Source organism: Xenopus tropicalis, chromosome 4 (genome assembly GCF_000004195.4).
Source record: "Xenopus tropicalis strain Nigerian chromosome 4, UCB_Xtro_10.0, whole genome shotgun sequence".
NCBI lineage: Eukaryota > Metazoa > Chordata > Amphibia > Anura > Pipidae > Xenopus > Xenopus tropicalis.
In genome coordinates, this window is record NC_030680.2 from 67,457,396 (window position 1) to 67,484,585 (window position 27,190).

Consider the following 27,190-nt stretch of genomic DNA (forward strand, 5'->3'; position numbering starts at 1 on the left):
CTCTTCTAAATAGGAGGGGTTGTGCTTTTGGTAAAACACTGTTGTATTGCGCAAAGGGGGCTGACAGCTGTAAAGTACAAGTGCAGTAGGTGCTGGAACCTTGGGTGTGTTGAGCCCATAGATAAATATCCTTATAAAGGCAAGCAGTTTAGTAAGATATGTTTTAGATTTATGAATGATTTTGTTTAAATGCCTTTGAGTTGAACAAATAATTGAATATATCCTATCCACGTCATTCTTCATACCTTTTCAGTTGCTTATTTGTATTTGAGTTTTTGGCTGCTTGTGTGTTCAGGGTTAGAACCAGAACAGCAGAATGTTAACAATTCAAATGTCAGCTGTCCACTTCAGCAGGAACCACCAGGAACAATAATACAGGGTGTGAAAGGAGTCTGTATTTGAAACCAGGTGCATACATCCTGCTTGTTGTATTTATTTTATGTTGAGCACATTGTATGCCCTGCACTTCTGCTTTTAGAGATATAGATAAACAGTATGGCCCACAAAGAGATCTAGATGGCAGTAGGCAATATATAGTGTCATATACTAATAGTTAGCAGTTTACACAAGTGTATTACATGCATGGGTTCAGTTATCCAGAAATCTCTAAATTATGGGAAGGCCATCTCCCATAGGCTCCATTATAAGCAAATAATTCACATTTTTTTTTTTTTTTTTTTTTTTTAAATAATAAAACAGTACCTTGTACTTGATCCCAACTAAGATACAATGAATCCTTATTGCAGGCAAAACAATCCTATTGGGTTTATTTAATGTTTAAATTATATTTTAGTAGACTTAAAGGGGTGGTTCACCTTTAAGTTAACATTTAGTATCTTATAAGATGGCCTATTACTAGCAGTTTTACAATTGGTCTTCATTATTTATTGTTTATCGTTTTTGAGTTATTTGCCTTATTCTACTCCTTTTCAGCTTTCAAATGGTGGTCACTATACCCAGCAGGCAAAAACTATTGCTCTTTGAGGCTACAATTTTATTCAACAGTAGAAAGAATCTTCGGCACACCACTTACTTACTTCCGTAGGGTGCTTTAATTCCTCGGCTGCTCCCAAGCCATTCCATATACCTCTATGAAGGGAAGAAGCACACCAATATACTGGCAATGCCTTTTACACATTTATTGCAGAAAAAAGTGGCACAAGCTTTCAGGGGATATCCCCTTCTTCAGATTATTTATCTACCTATTCAGTCGCTCTTATAATACTTATTCCAGTCCCTTATTCAAACTACTGCCTGGTTGCTAGGGAAAATAAGACCTTAGCAAGCAGATTGCTGAAAAACCATACTGAAGTGCTGCTGAACAAAAAGCTAAATACCTGAAAAACCATTAAAAATGAAGACCAAATGCAAATTGTGTCAGAATATCACTGTCTACATCATACTAAAAGTAACATGTAAAGCGGAACAACCCCTTAAGGTATGGTCCAAATTACAGAAAGATCCCTTATCTGAAAAACCCCAGGTCCTGAGCATTCTGGATAATAGATCCAATACTTGTATTAGTGTGACAAGCATTTTATAATATGTGTTAAGTTATAAATGACGGCACTCCTGGCTGCCCCAGGCATATTTCTAAAATGCATATCAATCCTTGGAATATTATTTGGTCTCCCTTTGAGAACCAAAAATACATTTAATTAGTTTTTTTTGGAAATGGCATTAAAAGCTTGTCATTTAACAGCTTCAATCATATCTAAATATATTCATACACATTTAAAAAAGGGTGTGGAAGTGCAAAAATAACAATATTTTATGTGAGCTGGGACACTTGATATCGTAATAATCTACTGGTGTCATCAGATACATGTAATAGAGACTGGAATGCTATAATTATTATTACTTAGTGGACCCTAGTGGGAATAGATTCCAGTTTACAAGGGTCATATGCTGAATCGACACCAAACAGCCAATTATTTGCAGTATAGAAGGAAGGCAACTAGCCGCTTACTGAAAAAGTAGGTAAGGTAATAATGTTACCTCCAATAGGTTTTGTCATTTTCACTAACCCTTCTTTAGTGAAAATAATGCAGTGATGTGTTTTCCTTAGGTGTATGGTGACATTCCAGTTATAGAGACCACACACATCTGCAGTCCAGATGGGTAGCTTACCCTGTTTTTCTATTAGGAAAAACAGAAAAGTCTATTTTTCGTGGGGAATATTCTCTACCTTCATAAAAAGGGGAACAAAAGACTAAAAATTGTTTACCGCTGTTGGACTGGGGTACTTGTGGCTGAACCTGACTTTAAAGACCACACTGGTCACCACTGCCTACCCCCACGCGGGGCCCACCAAGTTATTCCCTGGTACCTGGTGGGTCACTCCAACCTGGCCATTTGGGAATCGCCTACTAGTATCTTAGTCTAAACAGCAACATAAACTCGTAAATTGCAAATGTGGTTGTGCTAAAATTGATATAGATGTTAGACAAATTGACTGAATGTATGTGTTTGCACTGATCAATATTGAATCCCTGTTGCCTCAAGCGCCTGGTAATACCGCCACCCTGAATTTGGCCAGTAGTTCCAGGGTTCCCACAGCAGAATAGACACACATGATTTGTGTCAAAAGAATCACACACACTTTAACTCCACAAGCCAGAAATGATATAATCCTACACTCTAAAGATGTTAGCAGCAACTAGTGACTGATTGTTTAGTTGGTGGCTAGAAGTGAAAGATCTGTGATATACTGGCACAGTAAAAGAACTTGTGAATGGACTTGTGTATATAGAGAATATCTGAATAGTGGTAAATCCTGACCAGTTTTTAATGCAGAAATTCTCACTGAAGCAATACATTTACAGAGTTCATTATACCCGGGATGGAGAAAGCTTTCCAACCACTAAGCTGTAACCTTATCCTATATATGATACATGATACCTTTAATGTTGTGTAGTGCTGATGTGTATGTATGCAGTACACTTCCTGTCCTGCTCAGCCCAAACAAATGCTTCTTTAGAAAAACATTTTGCTCATATATAGCTTTGCTCTGTGACGTTTTGCACCATATTCAGAATATGCCAAATACCATTTACTCCTCTGAGTCTGCGTATTATTTTTAGCACTTAGCACCACAGCCTTGTACAGTAAAATGGTTGTATACATTTATCATACAGGAAAGCATACAAAAATAACCAGTAACCAAGACAAGCCCTGCCCAAAAGTATCTTCCATGTGTGGTGCTAGCTCACACAGAGCCATGTCTGCTCAGAACAGGCTGTGTAGTGCTTGGCTATAAATCTGCCAGAAATCTCTGCTGCTTCTGAGGGGTACTATACAGTACAGCCACAGCTGCAGTGCACATTCTTGGTGGGCACTCAAAGCTGTTATAGAGCTTGTTCTTTAGATATGCATTTGTGTGGCATTGTTAAAAATTCTACACCAAAATAAATCTTCCACACAAAATGTTTTCTAAATTCAAATCTTAATTAAAACAATGCACTACAAATGAAACACATATTTATATATGAAAGTTTCTGCTTTTAATGGATTTTTTTATTTTTTTTTTAAAAAGGGAAGCCTTCACTGCACCTTTACCATCTGCCTTAAAGAGATACTGACACCTGAAATTAAACTGGTTTTTAAATATCTTATGCAAAGACAATGTTATAAACTTTATAATTTTGGCATAAAAGTATTACATGATGTTCTGATCCCCTATGTTCCTCTGTGAGGAGGCTGCCATGTTTGTGCAGCAGGAGTCTGTTAGCATTAGAAGCTATAACTGTCAGGATGAGAAGGGACAGTCAGGTTGGCAAAGCAGTCAGGTTTAGGAACTTCGAGTAACAATTACTTACACAAGCAGCACTATCTACAAAAAACCATCAACATGACCTATAGGCAACTTTTAATGTACATTCATATTTGGAAAGTAGTTTTTTGTGTCACTTTACGAACAGGAACAAATCAGCAATTGCTTTTGAATATTCTAGTTGAATTTAAAAAAATGCCTGGTTACTGTTGGCAACTTGCTGCTTTTGCATGTTAACCCCTCTGTTTGTAGATGGGACCTAACTAATAAAGTGCTGGAATATGAAAAGTCTAAAAGTGGCCATACACAAGCTGGTAAAAGGTGCACAGTAGTAATGTGTGGCTCAGAAAAAACCTGCAAAATGCTGCCATAGTAGGACCCGTCTTTCTGCTCTGTACGCTGCTACTACTATGTGAGCCTTAGGTTCCAAGACAGGGAAACATTGGAAGCGGAGGAAGAGTGTGCTTCCCCAGTCTAACTTGCACCCAACCCCAACCATCAGTGTTTGCCCAAGTTTCAACCCTAACCAGTTTGACCTAAGGGTAAGCCCATGGTCCCAGGTCTACCTGCACATCACTAGTGCACAGTTTAATGGCCCATGTATGGTTCCAGCTGAGGGACCTATCTGGGGGAAAATCCGGCAGTTATCCATCAGGCAGATAAGATTTTCCCATTGGATTGAGGCCTACATCTGCATGCTGATTCAGTTCTTGTCCCAGCAGCCTGCATGATCCTACCGTTGGACCAGGAGCCAAACAATCAGGTTGCCAATATTTGTGGGCATATAGGCGACCTCACCAAATGAGGGGATCTTTACATGTATAACCTACTTGATACAGAGGAGTGTACGGTGAAGTGTATTTGTTGATAGTATTGTAAATGAATCTATAAACTATAACTATAAATCTACAATTTTACCTATGTTTTTAAAGGAGTAAGAAAGGGTCATTTTTGCCTTCAGTATTGTATTATGAGAGGGGCTTTGACTGTTAAAAGTTGCTGTAAGACATAGACTGGCCTCTTTTTTTGTGCTGACTTTTGTTTGTAAGCTCTTGTGGGCAGGGCCATACAATCCTTTTCTTGTTTGTTATATCATTGTAAGTTCTAAACTTTAGAACACCCTGCATAACATACTGGCCTGATTTAAATAAAATATGGTGATGCTAATAATTGGGTTGGGGTAATGTTTAATCTTAATCTACACCTTATGAACTGTATGAAAAATGTTATGCTACTGCCTGTGGTTACAGCTACATAACCAGGAAGTACATTGATCGTGTTTGTGCGCTGGAATTCTGTATTGCTTGTGGTTTTTTAGCATTTTTTGATCAGCTGACATGACTGCTATATATAGAGGAAGCGTTGCTTTCTTTGTTTTCAAGTAGTTCGAGTTCTCTTGTGCACACCAAGGGACTATGAATTTTGATAGCCTAGACTTGCAGATACAGTACCAAAACAACGCTTATCAGTTTGTCTCAAATAATGGACTTATGGGGTTATGTTAAAGATACATTTGTCCAGGTGCAGTTAACAATGACATCCAATCAGCATTTGACATTTACTGTGACCTGTTTAATGGATTGCTATGGGTTACTGAACCTGGGCAAACTTTTATTACTTATGGGGGATGTGTTCTGGACAAGCTGATAAATGTATGCATTGAGATGGTTCCTATGCCTATTTTTAGGGTTAAATTCAGTCCAGCCAAAGCTATTTTCCCAAACAATCTCACCCTATCAGTACCCTCCTCCCCCTGCCTCTCCCACATTTTTCCATAATCACATTCCAAGACAAGCAAATACACATCTAAAGATTGTGGTTTTTATTGCTTCACAAGGCTTTTTAAAGTATGTCATTTTTCACAGGAGGAACAAAACGCATTATTTACTATAACCCATTATTCTGTCTTCATGCCTTAATGAAAACAGGACTCTAGATTGACACAGTTCGTCTATGTGGGAGAACTAATATCTTAACCCCTTTGCTGCCAGGGGACAGTGTTTTATGGTATGCAGTGATGATTCTGGCCTCTTTAAGCTTGAATGGGTTCAACAGTATAACCAGCGTTTATAGTAGTTATGTTTTATCTGTTGGACTAAATTCTTAGGTGGTGGCAAATGGTTGGTCATTCTAATGTGCTGAATTCATACAGCTGTCTACAGTGCCGAAACAATGAAAGAATTAAAGACAAACTGTATTACATTTGATTAGCGTTAATGTAATACATATACTAAATAAATAAAAGTAAATGATTAGTGACAAAGATTAAAGGTGGCCACACACGTGACGGTTCAGGGCTGAATCATCTGATATGGAGGTAGAAACAATAGGATTTCTACCTCTTTCTGCCGATTTAGCCCTGAAGGTAGATTTTGCTCAGGCGCCTTCAATGGCGCCCGATCAAAATCTTTGAACCTGCCCGATCGGCGAGTCGACCGATATTCGCCGCCTTCTACAATATCGGTCCCTTGCCGAGTTGCCATACACGCACCGAATATTGTACGAAACGAGGTTGTGTGTATGGCCAGCTTAAGGGGCAGATTTCTGATTGCTCAGGACATTTAGCTGGAGCAATCATGAAGGAAAGCACAGGTTTCGGGGGGGGCAAACAGAACCTTGTTAGTTGAGGTATTTTTCCCTGAGCAGGCTTTCTTAAATAAGAAAAAGTTTGGCAGCGTTTTGACAATGAACTTTTTCTGATTTAATTAGGCCTGTTAGAGGAAAAACACTTTACAAGGTTCCCCCCCCCCCGATGTGTGTTGCAGGAGAAAAGAGGTCCCTTGCCCCATAGAGCTTGCAGTCTTGTGCAGTGGATGTTGGATCTGGAACATAAGACAAGCAGACTGGTAGTCCAATCTATTGACCACCTTTTTATATGCAGTCCTTGCCCTTCCGGGTATCTGAATAATGTCAGCCTATTCAGTATGCAGCAGTTGTTGACTGACTAAACCTCCTTGAGGCGTACTTGTTACATTACAGAAATTGATGGACCTGAAGGATTCAGGAAAATCCAAGACCAAATTAGATTCAGCTTCTAACAGGATTTGTATAAAGCATATAAATCTGAAGCGGTTACCCGTAATTAATCTTCATTGCTGCAGTCTTTTTAAACCATATCCTGTGTACAGATGATTGTCAGCACTTATCTTATATATACACTGGATATATCCATTGATTCTTTAGCACATGGTCATATTCTCCAGCCCTTTGCTGAGAGCACAATTCTGCTGTGTGGGCAGCGTGCCCTGACTCATTTTACCCTGGCTTTATTTTTCCAGGGCTAATGAGCATTCCTCTAGGAGAAACATATTGAATAAGCTTTCCCAGCATGGAAGCAAGGTGCTGACAGGAAGGTATAAACAATCGACAAAATGAATCCAAACAAATTGTGTTGCAGGAGGAAATTTCTTAGGATAAATCAGCAACATGAAGAAAACTGCAAAAAATAAAAATGTTTTCTGTACATGCTACAAAGTCATATTAAAGACTGGTCCAGAGTTTCAGTGATTTTAGATACAATGATCACAGTAAATAACATCTGATACAATGATCATAGTAAATAACATCTTGCTGTAGGATTTATTTATCAAAATTAGAAAATGTGGGAAGGCACCTCCTTCCTTCTAACATGCACCACTTGATCTTTGTTGTACTACAATTGGCTGGAGTTTGTTGTGACTTGGTACTGGGCCCCACAATAATTGTTCTTTAGCTGTAAGAGCTATGGCACTTGCTCATGCTACCATTTCTAAACAGAGGTCTAGCTGGCAGTCCTATGTGTAAAGAAAGGGATGTTTTGACCACTTCAGTGTTCTGCTGATTAGTGGCACCCAAATTGCCTAGTGTGCCATTGCCTTGAAGGAAAACTATACCCCAAACAATATAGGTCTCTGTAAAATATATATATAGCACAAAACAGCTCATATGTAAAACTATGCTGCATCTAAATAAACCATTTTCCTAAAAATGTATTAGTATGTGCCGTTTGGTACCCCCTGGGATCATGTGATTCACAACACACGTGGTGCACACAAACCAGGGCATACATAGATGTTAGGTCACATCAGCCAGCTTAAGGAGAACTAAAGCTTAAAGGAATACTGTCAAAAAGCATCAGTTAATATAGTTTCTCCAGCAGAATCCTGCATTGAAATCTGTTTTTTAAAAACAAACATTTCATTTTGAAATGTCACATGGGGCTAGCCATATTCTCCATTTCCCAGGGTGCTCTAATAAACTTCAGTCACACTTTACTGCTGAGCTGCAAGTTTGAGTGATATCACCCCCCTCCCCCCCAGCAGCCAATCAGCAGACCAGTGGGAAGGTAGCAAGATAGCAGCTCCCTGTAGGTATCAGAATAGCACTCAATAGTAAAAGTCCCCATATACGGGCCGATTGTAGCTGCCGATATCGGTCCCTTGGACAGATTCGGCAGCTTATCGGCCCATGTAGGGGCAGAAACGAGGGGCCTGTCTGACCGATATCTGGCCTGAAATTGTCCAGATATCGATCGGCCAGGTTAAAAGATTCAGTCGGATCAGGGACCGCATCGGCTCATTGGTGCGGTCCCCAAATCGACTGCCCCATTGCCGCCAATATAATTTGATCGTTTGGCCCCAGGTCCAAACGATCTAATTTAGCCTACACATTCCCCGATATCACCCACCCGTAGGTGGGGATATTGGGTAAAGATCTGCTCGCGTGGCGATCTCGCCAAACGAGCGAATCATAACGTGTATGGGGGACCTTTAGAAATCCAGGTTTGGCTTGGGACTCCTTCAGTTACATGGGAGTAGGAGAAACAATAGGTTGCCTGAAAGCAGTTCTAATGTGCAGCACTGGCTCCTCCTGAAAGCTCAGACTCAGGCACAATGCACTGAGATGGCACCTACACACCAATATTTCAACTAAAAAAAATACATTTGTTGGTTCAAGAATAAAATTTTAAATAGTAGAGTGAGTTATTTGCTATGTAAACAGTTTCATCTAGAAACAAAAAGTATAACATAAAAATAATGACAGTAACCCGTTAACTATAGTAATAGGCTAGAAATGTTGTACATTATGGGGCTGATTTACTTACCCACGAACGGGTCGAAATGAGTCCGATTGCGTTTTTTTCGTAATGATCGGTATTTTGCGATTTTTTCGTATGTTTTGCGATTTTTTCGGATTCTCTAAGAATTTTTCGTTACCAATACGATTTTTGCGTAAAAACGCGAGTTTTTCGTATCCATTACGAAAGTTGCGTAAAAAGTTGCGATTTTTCGTAGCGTTAAAACTCACGCGAAAAGTTGCGCATTTTTCGTAGCGTTAAAACTTAAAAGGTGCAAAGTTTCGCGTAAGTTTTAACGCTACGAAAAAAGCGCAACTTTTTGCGCAAGTTTTAACGCTACGAAAAATCGCCAGATTTTACGCAACTTTCGTAATGGATACGAAAAACTCGCGTTTTTACGCAAAAATCGTATTGGTAACGAAAAATTCGTAAAGAATCCGAAAAAATCGCAAAACATACGAAAAAGTCGCAAAATGTTCGTTTTCAAGTCGGAACTTTTCCAATTCGGGTCGGATTCGTGGGTTAGTAAATCAGCCCCTATGTGTTGGGCTTCTGTACCAGCCCAAGGTAACCACAGCCCTTTAGCAGGGAAGATCTGTGCCTCAAAATATTCCCCCAGTGTGATTCACTTCATGCTCTGTGCTGCTTTTAGTTACTGAGCTTAAAGACCAGACATAATATACTGCATATACAGAATACAAATGTAGCAGTATAAGGCTGACTAGTAATTCATTCAGATTCACATTACATGGCAGATTTGAAACCAGTGCAGTTAGCGTCAGATTGTAATAATTAGTCCTGTGGCATGAGTTTAAATGACAGGCCAAGCCAGCCTCATTTTCTGCCTGATAATTTTCCCTAAGCTTAGCTTCTCAGCAGCTACTGAGCATGTGCACTGTCCTGGACAGTTCTAACAGAATCCAAGATGAGGAACTCCTGTGACCCATTTATATTCATTTTAACAGTTTAGATCTCCTTTAATGGACAAAGCTCTCTCTTTTACTCTCACAATTCTTCCTGTTTCAGTTAGAGCTCCATTATTTCTGGTCACGTGATCTCTGAGGGAGCACACAGCCCATCACAAAATATTGGGTCAAGGAAAAAGATGTAAAAGGACAATATTTACTGATATTTATATATTTTAGTTTGGTACTGTTCTTTAATAGGCCACTTAATATGATATAAACGGTTCTTTCTGAGGATATAGTTTTCCTTTAGGGATTTCCTTTATGAATTTCAGCACAATGTGAAATAATAATCACTAACCATATGCCCGTATTGTTCTAAAAAGCTCTCTTTGCAGGGCCCTCTTTGCCTTTTCTATTGGTTATTGGTTGTATTTTTATATGTAATATGTGTATGTTTAGTGTACAGCACAGCAGAATATTTTAGTGCTTTATAGTCGTGTAAATGATGATAGAAAAAGTATTAACAAAGAGAAACAAATTTGAGTATATAACTACATTTGTTATAGGGCATAGGAGCTGTGACTGCAACTTTAGATTATGGCACAATTCTGACTGCTCCCATCAGTGTTTACATACAGATTTCTAAATGATTTCATAGCAGTAATAGTGAAGGCGAAGGCTGCAATTTAATGTAGTCCAGTTGTAAACAGAGTTTTTAGATCAGTGCCCAATTATTTTTCTACTTATTGCTGCAATACTTGAATGTGCAGTAGGTAGACCTCCCAACCTGAATATGATATAGACTGCCTTTGAATTCAGCACTGCATGTGTTTTCTGCCCTGAGGGAAACCTAACCAGCCAGTGTTGCCAATATAACAATCATAGACCTTCTTATATGTTACTAGAATAGGAAAAACACATATGTTAATAATATGGTATTGCTTTTGGATAATTGTATATAATTTTTTTTTTTTTTTTTACATATTATATTAAATGAGGACAGTGCATGTAATACATGGCTTAAAATTAAAATTATATAAATAATACATCTTCACTCTGTAGGGAAACTACAGTGGTAGACTGAATGTATGTGTTTGCTTGTCCTTTTTTATTATAAGAACTATGGCCTATAAGGTGTTCTCTGTATCCTGGATTGCTGGCATGTTCATCATATCTAAAGAATGCATTTGCTTAGATAAGGGCAAATAACCAATATCAAATGTCAAGGGAAATAGGCTTTAACATAGGATATGTTTTTACATCAAAGTTTTTAATGGGTTTAGTGTAAAATATATTTTAGCTGGCACATGCACGTTTTTCTGTGTGTATATTTGAATTGCTGAGTTTTATGCTATATGTAACTGTTATTATACTGGATGTAGTAAGCCTCCATTGTCTGAAGTTTACCTTTGCTTGAGTAAGGGCTACATCTTACTGAAGAGTCCACTTACTGCTGTTGAATGTAACGAACATGTAACATAGTTAAGCTGGCCATACACGTGGCGATCCGACGATGTTTCGTACGACCATCGGTCGCACGAAACATCGTCAGATCCGCCACACACCATTCAGGGCTGAATCGGCAGGTAAGGAGGTAGAAACAATAGGATTTCTACCTCCTTCTGCCGATTCAGCTCTGAAGGGAGAATTTTGGTCAGGCGCCTTCTATGGCGCCCGATCAAAATTTTCTAACCTGGCCGATCGACGAGCCGACCGATTTCAGCAGCTTCCTGCGACATCGGTCGGCTCGCTGACATACCATACACGCACCGATTATCGTACGAAACGAGGTTTCGTACGATAATATCGGTGCGTGTATGGCCACCTTTAGCCATTACAGCCAAATGTCTCTAGATGAAGTGCTTTCCTTGAGCAGGCCTGAAATAGCAACATGAATTGTCTCCCCTATTTTTACACAAACTTTCAAAGCTATTTCCCAAACTTTAAGTCCTAGAATCCACCCCTTTACAATGAAACAAGTTGAGGGAGAGGTTCTATTACAGTGTGAGCCAAAAGGGGGGGTTGTGAAATGGCAAAAAAGATTATCATAGTTTCTTTTTAACTTCTGACATGAAAAATGTATTTATTTTTGGAGCTTCGGATAGTATTTATTCAAACTTTTGTTATCTTATGTATATGTTTTGCATATTCTTTACACTATCACTAACCATTTACATTTACAGTACACAGCGTCTTGATTGAATTTGATGGTGTATGAGACCTGCAGTTTTATGCCATACAGTATAGTGGCAGATAAGGACAGAAGTGGCCACAGAGTATGTACAGTGGTGTGAAAAACTATTTGCCCCCTTCCTGATTTCTTATTCTTTTGCATGTTTGTCACACTTAAATATTTCTGCTCATCAAAAACCGTTAACTATTAGTCAAAGATAACATAATTGAACACAAAATGCAGTTTTTAAATGAAGGTTTACGTTATTAAGGGAGAAAAAAAACTCCAAATCTACATGGCCCTGTGTGAAAAAGTGATTGCCCCCCTTGTTAAAAAATAACTTAACTGTGGTTTATCACACCTGAGTTCAATTTCTGTAGTCACCCCCAGGCCTGATTACTGTTTCAATCAAGAAATCACTTAAATAGGAGCTACCTGACACAGAGAAGTAGACCAAAAGCACCTCAAAAGCTAGACATCATGCCAAGATCCAAAGAAATTCAGGAACAAATGAGAACAAAAGTAATTGAGATCTATCAGTCTGGTAAAGGTTATAAAGCCATTTCTAAAGCTTTGGGACTCCAGCGAACCACAGTGAGAGCCATTATCCACAAATGGCAAAAACATGGAACAGTGTCTGAACCTTCCCAGGAGTGGCCAGCCGACCAAAATTACCCCAAGAGCGCAGAGACAACTCATCCGAGAGGCCACAAAAGACCCCAGGACAACATCTAAAGAACTGCAGGCCTCACTTGCCTCAATTAAGGTCAGTGTTCACGACTCCACCATAAGAAAGAGACTGGGCAAAAATGGCCTGCATGGCAGATTTCCAAGGCGCAAACCACTTTTAAGCAAAAAGAACATTATGGCTCGTCTCAATTTTGCTAAAAAAACATCTCAATGATTGCCAAGACTTTTGGGAAAATACCTTGTGGACCGACGAGACAAAAGTTGAACTTTTTGGAAGGTGCGTGTCCCGTTACATCTGGCGTAAAAGTAACACAGCATTTCAGAAAAAGAACATCATACCAACAGTAAAATATGGTGGTGGTAGTGTGATGATCTGGGGTTGTTTTGCTGCTTCAGGACCTGGAAGGCTTGCTGTGATAGATGGAGCCATGAATTCTACTGTCTACCAAAAAATCCTGAAGGAGAATGTCCGGCCATCTGTTTGTCAACTCAAGCGATCTTGGGTGCTGCAGCAGGACAATGACCCAAAATACACCAGCAAATCCACCTCTGAATGGCTGAAGAAAAACAAAATGAAGACTTTGGAGTGGCCTAGTCAAAGTCCTGACCTGAATCCTATTGAGATGTTGTGGCATGACCTTAAAAAGGCGGTTCATGCTAGAAAACCCTCAAATAAAGCTGAATTACAGCAATTCTGCAAAGATGAGTGGGCCAAAATTCCTCCAGAGCGCTGTAAAAGACTCGTTGCAAGTTATCGCAAACGTTTGATTGCAGTTATTGCTGCTAAGGGTGGCCCAACCAGTTATTAGGTTCAGGGGGCAATTACTTTTTCACACAGGGCCATGTAGGTTTGGATTTTTTTTCTCCCTAAATAATAAAAACCCTCATTTAAAAACTGCATTTTGTGTTTACTTGTGTTATCTTTGACTAATAGTTAAATGTGTTTGATGATCAGAAACATTTTGTGTGACAAACATGCAAAAGAATAAGAAATCAGGAAGGGGGCAAATAGTTTTTCACACCACTGTATGTAGTCTCTTGCCTTAGGATAGCAGACTGCTCATGCTCCTACAGCTTAAGCAGCACATGCTACCCTCTTTTACTAACAGCAGAAATGTTGGGTACAGATGGCCAGTGATGATGCAAGAAAACATTCTGTCTATCCCTGCATCCACTGAATAGGAATGTGGAAAATAGGATGTTATGGATTTATCTGCACATAGAAATATGTGGCACAAGCTCACTGTCATACTTCTGTGTTAGCAGTTTTAAGATTGAGTTTTTATCTTTTTTTGTATACTGTTCTGGCTTATCTAGCAGCAGGAAGTATAATGGTCCAATAAACCCAGCAGGTTTGGTATACATAACTCTCTGCTATGAGTGAGAATAAGAATTGAAATATAAAGAATTAAAATATAGAAAGATTATTATCAACATGAATCTTCATATTTATTTTTATGGTATGGTATGTCATAGCGAAATGTTTATCGTAAAAGGATAATCTAAAATCCCTACAAAAGATATTCTAGGGAAAGCCAAGGAAAGCTTGGCACCCAAAGCAATATGGGCTTTCAAACAGAACAGAACCTAACCCTTTGTGTGTTAGACCACTTGTGACTATCCAGTTCCCAGTGTTTTTGTGCAGCTTATACATTAAGTATTATTATTATGGCCCTGACATATTCTGCAGTACTATGGAGATTATATATCATTCACTTCAGTCCCTTCCACGGTGGACCTAACAGTCCCTATCACATACATATCACACACTAGGGTCAGATTTATCTTTAAATTAACCTGCCTGTATGTTTTGAAGTGTAGGTGAAACCAGAGAACCTGGAGGAAACCCACACAGGCATGGCAGAGAACATATAAACTAGTAGTATCCTAGCTGGAATTAAATCTAGCACCCAAGTGCTGCAAGGCAGCAGTTATAAAATTAAATGGGCTTTCTTATGAAACATCATAGAAACTGGTTTGAAAGTTTTGTCAAACTCTCAAATAGGGAAGGTTTATATATATATAATATATAGAGAGAGAATATACCTGTATTATACCTGATCATCCATTTTGCCACTTACTTTTGAAGTTGGCTTCTAAATTTTAGATTTTTAGAGATATTCATTAAGCCCCTCCCACTGGTTTTTGAAGGTCAAATTTTGCAGCAAGAGGCATATATTTACTTCCTGGCTGTGCCTTGTGTAAATTCCTGGGCCCCTTTGAAGTCTAAAAAGGTGGTGGTGTACATTAGAATTGCAAAATCTGTTATACAAGACATGTAAAGGAGAGGCAAAAATGTGGGTTGACATTCCTGCAGTGCCTTTTCCACCTGGGTATCCGAATGTTTTTATTCTGTGTTTTTCTTTGTTTTATCACTTGTTAAATGCCACTGGCATGTCTGTGCTTGAAGTAAAAGGTGTACTTATATTGTGAGATAATGCTATGTATATAATAAAGGGAAATCCTTATAGATTGGACCCTCTTACCTTTTGTATCAGTTATTGGTTGCTTTGTTTGTAATTCTGTATGTCCAGTGTATAAACTCACTAAATTATTGTCACTGTGCAGATCAGTGAAATCTGTGTTATGCTGTGTTTAAAGCACTTGCAAGAGAAGAAATATAGGAGTTGATCTGTTGTAAGTGAATGATTTCTGTCTTACCAGGCATCCAAGGAGTATATAACACCACTAAACTGAGAGAGATATGTGCTGGAAGCAGTCACTTACAAATGCTAACCAAGTAACTATATAATATTTTTATAACAATTTGGCCAGCAAAGGCTCCTGTTTTACTGTAGTTCATATTATACATTTATACATTTATATTTTTATTTGTGCTCTCACAAAGTGCAGTAAAACATCTCTTTTTGTGAATAAAAAATATGTGGATTAATTAGTATTCTTGTGCTGAATAAGCTTTACTAATATTTTTTTAATTTTAAATTAATGATCCCCAACCAGTGGCGCATGAGCAACATGTTGCTCACTAACCCAAGATGTTGCTTTCAGTGGTGCTGGTGCTTATTTTTGAATTCCTGACTTGGAGGCAAGGTGTACTGCCAAACAGGGCCTCCTGTAGGCTGCCAGTCAACATGGGGGCTATCAAATAGCCAATCCCAGCCAGGGCCGGGACTACAGGTAGGCAGAAGAGGCACCTTCCTAGGGCGCAACAGTTGGTGGGCGCCAGGCTGGTACATCATTTTTCAATTATCTTAATAACCCCCTGTGTGTATGTGTGTATTAATGTATTCTACTGTACAGCGCTGCGTACATAAGTAGCGCTTTATAAAAAAAGATATACATACATACATACTATTTCTGTGGCATTTTCCCCAACCGCACACAGTGGCTCCTGTGTGCGTGCTTGCTTTTGCATGCAAATACAACCACGTGAGAGGGGCGGGCCAAGCTGGCTGGGTTGCCTAGGGTGCCCAGTCAACTTGACCCGGCACTTATCACAGCCCTTATTTGGCAACCCCAGGAACTTTTCTGCATGCTTGTATTGGTCCCCAACTCTTTTTCCATTTGAATGTGGCTCACCTGGCTTAAAAAGGTTGGGGACCTCTGTTTTATATGATATACAAATCTAAAAGCTACTCCTAAATGAGTTATATTTTCTGTTATGGCTACCATAGTGTTGCAAACTAAGTAAGCTTTATCAGAAAGGTCTATTTAAATACAGCCATAAGCACTCACAGAAATGCTGCACTGAGTTCTCAGTCAAAAGATTTGTTGTGTCTGTTTTCCTCTGTCAGAGACACGCAGCTCTCTCCTCTCTCCCCTCTCCTGCTCCCCCCTCCCTCAAGAATGCTAAGAACTCACTCCCCCCTTAGGAATGTGGATCTGAGCCAATCAGCAGGAAGCTGACTAATGTCTAACTAACTGAGCATGTACACTGGTCTGGATCTTTGTGCAGGAGCGAGGCATTATGGGAACTTTCTTTACACAGCTCAGTGTTTTTTTCTTCCTGTTTGGCTTCTGATCATCTGAACAGGTGAAATATGGGGAGACTTAAGGGCACTATTGAGAGAACTGAATGTATGCCTACAGCTTGAGATTAACTCTTTACTAGCCTTTCCTTCTCCTTTTAAGAGATTAAAATATGGCCTAATGTAATACCAGGTCCCAAGTTTTCTCCAGGTGTACTCGCCATTCCTAACCAATCAGACTTAGCTTTTATTGGTTTGCTGACAATTTTTGTGTTTAACAGTTTTGATTTGTTTAATGTTTTGGCTAGAGGAGTATTTGTTTTGATGGTCTGATGCTCCCCTTTATCTACTGCTGACAACTTTTTATTTTTTTGTCTCCATAGGTATTTGTATAAAATGTGGTAAAGGTGTTTATGGAGCAAGTCAGGCCTGTCAGGCCATGGGAAATCTCTATCATACAAACTGCTTCACATGCTGCTCTTGTGGTAAGTCATTTTAGATTTTCTCCTATGTTCCAATGCATCTTTGTTGCTTTATAGAAGAAAATGTATTCTAGATTACTGTAGTATGTAGGAGATATAGCTTCCTGTGTCCCTAGCCACATCTGCCTGCCATATGCACAAATCTTTGGAAATAAGGTGAGCAGCATGTATGTTGCATTCTCTCTGCAGCTGGGCCAATCAGAGAAGAGCACATATGTTGCGTAAGAATGACATCATTGCTGGATGCATGATTATCACACGTTGCAGAGAGCAGACGTTGTGGCAACTGCCTGGTTGGATTTCAAGGGGTATGCAGATAGGACAGACAGATGCAGCTGAGGGCACTGGAACTATAACTTCTACATGGTACAAAAATATGTATATTAACAGAATACCCTAACTTTCTGGGAAGTCTCCTTTAAGAAATCAGTTTTCCTGGCTTTTTTTTTTTTGCTGTTGTTAGTGTGGGACAGGATATCACATGAACTGAGAAGCCAAAGGTCTCTATGAGAATTTCTCTTGAAATGTTTATTTATACATGTTGGAGAAGAATAAAAATAAAGACATACCATTTTGTGGTGGTTGGTTAAAGGCAGGCAGAAAATGTTTGATCCATAACTACAGATATTTTTTTTTTTGTTACTCTCTTTATGCCTAAAAGTTCCTTCTGACACTATCCGCCCATAAACGGGCAGGTTTAAACTGCCCAGTGGACCTGCCTGGCTGATACCTGGATGATCGGTCAGATATCAACCTGGCAGGTTTCAAAATCACATCAATGAGTGAATCATCACATTGATGCAGTCCTCTTCTGATGAGTCTCTGTAGGCCCCAATGGATGATCTGATTGGCCAACAATATGATTTGGCCCAGATTGTGGGTCATTCCCAGATCCTTCCATGTATGGCCATCTTAGGGCAGTGCTGTACTTTTTCTATTCATTAGGCACATTACTTGATACAGAAGATTATATCCTGACATAATTTTCTATTGGTCCTTTACTTATTTCCCTTTTTATGAATTAAATTGCAGGACTGCCCAGCAATCACAAATCAGGTTTATTCTATTCTGAGGCTAGATTATCATTGCTAATTCTTTATTTTTTACTTATATTTTTGTTCATACTGTATCCCAGTGGGGATGTAGTTCTTTGTATGCAATGTTCTGCTTAATATCTGCTGAAGATCAGCTGACACATCACATCTACCTTGGGGTATCTTGCTTAGGCCTGTATTTCTGTCCAATTCCACTCTAGGCAAAAAAGTGAAAAGGGGATGCAAATTTTTGCCCATGAAAAAATTTTACGTTGACATTTTATTCTCTTTGGTAAATATATCTAACCCTAAAATCTATTCTGAACATCCTCTTTAATACCATAGGTTAGGACTTTGCATTAAATACAGTGGCGAATCAAAAATTATTATGGTGTGTGCCACATTATGGTATGTGAGAGCACACATGCAGTTATAATTTTAAGAGGTGGCTGCTTAAATATTTGTGTGGTCATGTCTATGGGAAGAGATCAAGGTGCGGTCAATAGCATTTACTTGGCACTTTGTTATTGGTCATTTGAACTGGCAGAATACTTGCTCAGAATTGCTGACTGCAGCATTTTTGAGCGACATGTATGACCTGTCAGTTCAGGCCATTTAAATGGACAGAGAGTTCTTACAAGCAGTTTGTTGTCACTTACTCGGCAAGATAGAAAATGCCCTGCGCGCCATTGCTTTATGAGCGGGATTAAAATCTGGAGCTGATGTATGATGAAAGAGATAAGGAGCAAGGATAAATAGTGAGGGAGTCTGACCAACCTGGAGGGAAGCAGAATAATGAGAATAAAGTATGCAGTTGGAGATAACAGAGGCATTTCTGCCAGCCCTGGTAGCTTGCTGCAAGGTTTTCATGTTGTCTCATGATAGGAGTGGCACTGGAAGAGAAGGCAGTGATGATAAGAGAGAAAGGTCAACTATCCTCTGCATTTCTTTTTGTGTGCATGTTTGTTTCTTATGCTTAAAAGGGGTATGGGAATGGATTTTGATCATAGCCTCTTTGCTGACCTTATGAAGCTTGTCCTATTTATCCAATTTACGTATGTGCAATCACCCCCTCCAGAGAGAATGGCAGTGCAGCTGTAGTTCATTTAACAGACAGAATCCTTATCATAAGCAGTCAGCAGTGCATGTTAAACTGCAGATATATTATTTATAAGACTTGGTTTGTGATTTCTTAATGCACTGGAAAATAAAATATCCTTACTTACCTCAGATTCTGTTTTGCTGCATCTGCTATTAGCATTAATATTCAAACACTATTCATTTATCTTTCATCCTCTCCAGATTTCATATATTTTGATGGATAGCTATGCAGAGGAAACATTTTATGAATATGTAAACAAGATACAGGTCCAGTACATAGTATACACACATCAGCAGTGGTCAATATATGTTGTTGGTGCTACTATAAGCAGTAGTTGCACCATGTATTTTAAGAAAAATGCCTCTTAGATTCAATCCGCATTCGAGGGCAACATTATTAATCACAGTGACAGCTTCAAAGGGGTTGCAATGTCATAACCTCAGGTTCCTCATTTATAAAATTATTCTTCAATTGAAATGGAGGGATAAGACCAGGTTGTTCCATATGAGGTCCATAAGAGAGACTGCTTCTCCTTTTAGCTGTTATATTCCCATTCTTCTACCTTTTACCTTTAGCAGTAACACAACAGTAGTTACGTTTCTTAATGTCCTTCCAGTGCCAACTTTGATCTTAAAGGAGACATATCATATACAAATTAAGACTGAACCAATGAATATAGAAGGATTGTGTTTAAAAAAAAGTTGTGTTTCAGACTGATTTATTGAGAAATTCCACTAGTCCCCCCCCCCATCTGTTCCACTTCTTGCTTGCTGAATTCTCTGGATGTGCAGAGGAGCCGGCGGCTCTCGGTACACTGCATTGTAGGATAGAAACCAATCAGCAGCTAGGCTGACCTGATAGGGAACTGAAGCCTGTCTTTGCTTGTGTGACTGCAAGGCTGTGATTGGCTCTCCCCCTCCTACTGTGCTTCTGGCAGGGACCGTTAGGACATGCCCACCCTTCATTTGAAACTCTGACAGAGAACAGATAGGATCTATAGGGAGCTCCAATTTTTAAGCCCAAGGGGAAACCAGCACCATATATTATTCTTAATTGCCTGCAAAATTAGTTTTTTTTCCATTTATCCAATACGTCTCCTTTAACCACTATATATGTCTCATATTCATTTATCTTTAAACAAAGGTGGGAATTCAAACTGCTTACCCTGCAATTGGGATTACTAACACTGGCCTAGATTACACAATAATTTGCTTTGGCTAGAATGCTGGAATACAAGGAATTGTAAGAATATGTGTGCAATATTATTTTGTATCCTGGGCTTACACCAAAGCAATATAAACAATTGGTATAGATTGAATCTAGATGTATGGTGGACTTTATATTTATTATTAATCCCATCATAACAGGGATTCTTAGCCACTGTAGCTGCTTTTGGCCATTATTATTATGACTATATAAATTTATGTAATGCAACATATTGTGAAGAACTTTAAAGTAGGGGTGCACTCAATACATTTTTGGGGGATTTGGCCAATTTTGGCAATTCTCAATCTCTCACAGGATGTAGCTGAATCTTGGACCAAATCCTAATTTACATATGCAAATTAGGGCAAGGAAATTGGGGGGGAATAAGATCATGTAGTTCTCGGGAAAAGATTTTGCAGTGTTCAATTTTATGAGGAGCCAATATTCCTTCCTGTATGATTTTGAAGTAAGGGAGGGACCCCCTTGCAAGGAAAGAGGGAACCTACATTTCCCTGCATATAGTGCCAGACTGGCATTTAACCTAGGACCTTAGCTCTCAGCTTGAGCATGATCACAAGTATGATCTCTTTGCCTTATGTTCACTAATATTCACTAATACATTAGTATTCTTAGACAATTTGCAGTTAGTCATTTATATGCTTTTGTGTGAATCCTGAATCTTCTTTTTAGCTCTGCAACCCTCAAGCTTTGAATTCCAGTGGCTGGTTGCTTATAGAAATTGTAAGAATTAAATAAATTATGGTATGGGATTTATCTGGAAACCCATTATCCAGAAAGGCCATGTCCCATAGAGATTTGTGGGTGAATCAATCCTATTGGGTTTATTTAATATTTTAAATTATTTTTTAGTAGACTTAAGTTACGGAGATCCAAATTTCAGAAAAATCCCTTACTCAGAAAACCCCAGGTCCTGAGCATTCCGAATAAAATTGTTTGCCCCACTGGAGCTGTGGGCTAGTACAGGTGTCCCTGATCCTGCAGAATGAGCGAGCCACTACACTCGCTTATGTGCATGGGTGTTCACTGGAAGCTCCCTCACATATTATTTAGGGATGCACAGAATTTTTGGATCCGGCCAAACCCTTTGTGAACTATTCGCTGAATATACACATATGCAAATTAGGATACGAAAGAGCTAAAGAGAACCGTGTCCAGTACACGCAGCATAATAATATCAACTTCTGTGTTTATGTGACAAAAAGTTACGTGATTTTAAGGATTCAGATTTGGGAGCATGGATTTGGCCAAATTCAAATCCTGCTGAAAAAGGCGAATCTTGGTTGAATCCTGAACTGAATCCTGGATTCAGTGCACCAAATCCACTATTATGAGATTCGGCCCAACCCTGAATCTTTTGTGAAAGATTTGGCCGGATACCGAGCTAAATGCATCCTAATTTGCATATGTAAATCAAGCTGGCAAAAGGGTTAAAAAGTAGCGCAAAAAATGTCCAACTACCATGTTTGTGTGGCAAAAAGTCCCATTTTTGAATTAGGTTTGGCCAGGACCATGGATTCAGCCATATCCTGCTGAAAATGCAGAATCTTGGCTGAATCTCGAACCAAATCCTGGATTTGTGCATCCCTGGATTTTCTAGAGCAGTGCTGTCCAACTGGCGGCCCTCAACCCCCTTTGTGTGGCCCCCCAGCTGTCTGGCTGCTTTGATGGCTTAACTTTGTGTTAGCTTTAAATGGTATCAGTACTGAGATTAACTGGCCCCCTGCATGGTTATCACCTCAGATTCAGGCTGTAATCCCTCTGTATTGTTTAAAAATGTAATTCCCTGTGTTGTTCACACCTTTTAATCTCTGCATTGTTCACCCCCTGCAGTGTTCACACCTCAGACTCAGGCTGTAATCACCCACATTCTTTACCTCTTCACACCTCAGACATTGTATGTACTGCCTGGCCTATGCTGCCTGTGTATAGGCAGCATAGGGTAGGCAGAGTATGGCACATAGGCAGCATAGGGCAGGGAGGGTATGGCACCCACAGGCAGCATAGGACAGGAAGAGATTGGCACACACAGGCAGCAAAGGGCTGCAGAGTATGGCACCCACAGGCAGCATAGGACAGGCAGAGTATGGCACACACAGGCAGCATAGGACAGGCAGAGTGCTGCCTGTGTGTGCCATACTCTGCCTACCCTATGCTGCCTGTGGGAGGTAAACCTGGCAGGGGTTTGTTCTGAGAGTTTGTTAGCAGTTTTACTCCCTAAGGTGAGTAAATATATGCTGGGGGTTGCTGTGCTATCCACAGGGGAGGAGGAGGCATATGGATTTAAGGGTGTGTCTTAATATGACATAATATAATTCTTTAACATATGAATGATGGTTTATATACCTGTAGTGACCATTGAGATAAAATGGGTGTGGTTTGAAGTGGGTGTGGTTTAAAATGGGGGAGTGGCCAGAACTGGCTTCCATAAGCGGCCCTCCACCATGTATGCAAGAGAAATTCCGGCCCTCGGCACCACAGAAGTTGGACAGCACTGTTCTAGAGTGATGGAGTTCAGCTGAGAAATGTCTGGGGTTACCTTCCCTATTGATGGTCAATCTAGCAAGATAGACAGTTTTAGTTATGTATCGCTAATTGCACGTGCAAATATGGTGTTTGCCATAGCCCATATCTATTTTGTATGCATAAATTATATTTTGGGTGCAAAATATAGCTATTATGTTTACTTTTTTTTTTTTTTTTTAAATATTTGAAATGGATTTGACTGATTGGTGAAATAAAGGTGCAGCCTGTGAGTCATCATTTAAACACATGTTCACTTATCTTATTTTTTTTATTACAATTTAAAAACTGTGCATGATTCCTGTGGCGTGGCGAATCCTTGTCAATGTCTCATTGTAGGAACTGTAAAGAACCCAAGTAATTTAGATTTAGGATGGCCATTATACTTTGTGGAAAGTAATGTAACTTTTGAATTCCTGCACAGAATAATGGCCTTATTCATTCATGTAGAATGGAATAGGAGATTTACTCCCCTGACTAATTCTAGACATTACCACCACCCCATTAAGGTCAGGAGGAGAGTCAGCCTAATGTATTTTCTTAAAGCATTAGGCCTTTGAGTGTGTGTGTGATTTAACTCTTTTGTGCTAGCACACATCAATGCATTTTTAGACAGCATTCTCAGAGGACTTCCAAATGATGAGTTGATATGTTGTTATTGTAGGCTGCATCCATGATCTGTCTGTTATATCCCATAGTCTAAGGGGACCTTAACTTATTCATTTACTGTACAGGAATGGGATCAGTTATCTGGAAACCCATTATCCAGAAAGCGCCGAAATAAGGGAAGGCCATCTCCAATAGACTTCATTTTAAAATAATGACTTCCTTTTTCTCTGTATAATATATTAATAAAACAGAACCATGTACTTGATATCAAACTAAGATATAATAAATCCATATTGGAGGTATGGAGATCCAAATTATAGAAGGACTCCTTATTTGGAAAACTCCAGGTCCTGAGCATTCTGGATAAGAGGTCCCATACCTGTATTATTATTGGTATATCTCTGAAGGTTTGCTTTTACATGTAAATGATTAGTGTTATTATAAAGGAGTCACAGGAAAGCAAAGAAGACTGAAGAAGTATGGAACAAAATGCAGGAAAAAAAGAATCTATAACTACCACCACAATTAGTTCTGCCACAAGTGCTCTAATAGTGGAGGCTTCCATGCAGAACTGTAGGGCTCACTCTCCATCGCTGAAAACTGCGTACAGTTAAGGGACAGTATAAACCCCCCTGTGATCAACATACTTTTTACCTATGGTTTTCACTTTAGCCCTTCCTGCGGCTTCTGATAAAGGAGCTGAAAAAAAACCAATTACCAGTCCACTTAGAACCCCCTGATAATCAACTGCTCAAAGGATGCTGCTTAGTGAAGGGAGGGGTTTGTTCAAAGGTAGATCTTGAACACATTTCCCTGTTTATAAAAGGCAGGAGGGGGATTAAGTTCAGCGAAAATAGCCCATCTTTCAAAGTACTGCATTATAATAGCAAAAAAAAATAGTAAAATATGGAATCCCTTTAATTAAAACAAAAGGTAAAATGTAATTTCAACACAAGGTCTATTCATTGTGTTAGTTTTTTGAAAAGGTGTTTTAAGATGATTATGTTGAAGGTTGATATGTTGGGTTTTTAAAATCTTTAAGCTCCAGTCTCCCTAATACAGGTTTTCACTGGCAAATTGTGTGGAATTAAGACAATGTGATAATTTAAAATACCTGTTTTTTTTACACTGCCCCATTGTGCTCTGGCTTAAAGTTAATTGAACTGGGTAAATGATTTTGGTTTGTGTGGTGAGGAAATGCTTTTAGTGCAGCAGAGACATGCTTAAGTAAAGCCAATAAAGTGCATGCAGAGCAAACAGACATGTGCATACGTAGGAGTACATTAGCTATGCTTACAGACTGTCTACTCATAGGCTGTAAAGAGAGAGAGATATAAAGGCGGTGCTCTCCTGTACTACACACCTCAGCAGCTTGCCAAACCTGAGATCCCACACAAAAGGTTTGAATTCTAAAATAAATTCTCACAATTCTTTCCAGAGAAGGAATGGGCCCCGCTCCTCCTTACATGTCAATCCTACTGCCGGGCTTTAATGAATAGGAGTAGTTGCTGACCTCAGACTCCAGGAATGTTGCTTATCTACACAGTACTTTTTATTTTAGCAACATGCTTTCTTTCCCTGCCTTTCTGTTTGGAATGCTAAGATCCATTAGCTCTCTGCCAGCTCTCACATTTGCATATATCCGTGTGTGCAATAATGGAACAGCAAAATAGAATATGAAGGCAAATTGACATCACTATTTGTTCCTTCATTGACAACATACTGTATTCTACAGTGAATGATGTCAAACTGAGAGATGAATAATGCAAAAGATTTTTTAGTCAAGTGCACAACATTTTCTGCCTTCTGCAAAACTCTGTTTCCCACTATCACAGCCACTCAGCAGAACAATGCAGAGTTTATTGCAACTTGTGCCTTTGCTGTAGCACGTATAATATCTAATATAATTATACGTTGCTATGGGGTGCTGTATGGGCTTGATGCAAAGAGATTGATGTGAAGGGTGTTATTGTGCACTGTTAGACACCCTTCAACATATAACTGGTTATATTCTTAAAGAATAACTCGGTCCTCAATTAAAGGGGTTGTTCTTCTTTAACTTTTAGTATGACATTGATATTCTCACACAATTTGCAGTTGTTTTTCAGTTATTTAGCTTTTTGTTCCGCAGCTCTTACGTTAGCAGTCAGGCAGTGGTTTGAGTGAATATGGAATACAAAGTAAGGATGTAAGGGATGCAGCGAATTCAGGATTCAGCCAAGGTTCTGCCTTTTCAGCAGAATTTGGATTCAGCCGAATCCACACTCCTGGCCAAACCAAATCGGAATCCTTAAAATCATGGGACACATAAACATAAATATTTCGCCATGTACTGTGCGGGCAATTCTCTTTAGCTCTTTCTTATCCTAATTTGCATATGCAATTTAGGATTCTGTTCGGTATTTGCCCAAATCTTTCACAAAGGATTCGGGGTTCAGCCGAATTTGAAAATAGTGAATTCGGTGCATCCCTAAAATAAATAAACACAGAGCAATAGTTTTTTGGCTGCTGGGGTTTCACCACTTGAAAGTGGGAAAGATATGCAAATAATGCAAAAACTATAAAAAAATAAATAATGAAGACCAAATGCAAAGTTGTTAGGTATAGGATATACTTTAGCATACTAAAATTGTCTAGTTTGTTGTATCTGATTTATTTTTACTAATGTGCTTTTAGTACTGCCTGATGGATTCTCCCTCTTTTACATAAAGAGCAATCCCCTCAACTTGCTGTATTATCTTCTAACAGGCAAGAGCAGCCCAAACCCCAAAGAATACACAAAATTTTTATGGGTTGCATAGAATGTTGCGTGATCATAGTAAGACTTAACGAGAGCTTTGCATATACAGACCCCTGCAATTTGTCTAGAAGTGATATTAAAAGTAGGCAATGGACCTCTGATCTCTTAATATGCCAGGGGCTTGCTTTAGTCTGGGAAGAGTCTCTCCTCATTTATTATACTGTATGCACTTAAGTTTATTTCTTAGGGATGGGGGGGGGAGGTGCCTCACTTTACTGTTCAGCAGATGTAATTATTTCTCAGACTGGATTGGCATCCCAAAATACAAGCATTTTAGAGTGATTAATAACCGCTAAAAACATTTTCTTGAAGCATGATAATGTCCATGCAGAAATACAGCATGGGACTATTATGTAAATCAGATGCATCTTAAACTACCCATGCAAAGAGGTTCCATGTGTACTAAATGTTTATTGATTGCTCCTTCAGAAAGGGTAACAATAGGTTCATGTAACTGTTCTTTGTAGTCAGTGATCAGGGCTGAAATCCAGCAGCACTACAGTAGGTTGCATGAAAAGAACCCTATATATATATATAATCTTTCATTTTTGTGTAACAGCATCCTCTTCCTCATCCTTTTTGCCTCAATATTGCTCTTATATAATTTGCCATGTATAAAACATGTTGTTTTTTTCTTTTTATTAGGGAGAAGACTAAGAGGTAAAGCTTTCTACAATGTCAATGGGAAGGTGTATTGTGAGGAAGATTTCTTGGTAAGTCAAAGCCACTGGACCCAATAGTATAATTGCTCTGATGTTTCATAACTATTAAGAAGGAAACTTGAAACCTTGTTGACCTAGAGCAGTGATCCCCAACCAGTCGTTCGTGAGTGACATGTTGCTCTCCAACGCCTTGGATGTTGCTCGCAGTGGCCTCAAAGTAGCTGCT

The 27,190-nt window shown here is 39.2% G+C and overlaps 1 protein-coding gene across 1 annotated transcript in view; it reads left to right on the top strand.

Annotated features, from left to right (window-relative positions):
- wtip (WT1 interacting protein) overlaps positions 1 to 27,190 on the top strand; it is a 75,648-nt gene that overhangs the window by 23,724 nt on the left and 24,734 nt on the right. The window contains exons 3-4 of the mRNA XM_002935787.5: positions 16,912 to 17,013; positions 26,948 to 27,015. Coding sequence (XP_002935833.2) covers positions 16,912 to 17,013; positions 26,948 to 27,015 — 170 coding nt within the window. The remainder of the gene's footprint in view (positions 1 to 16,911; positions 17,014 to 26,947; positions 27,016 to 27,190) is intronic.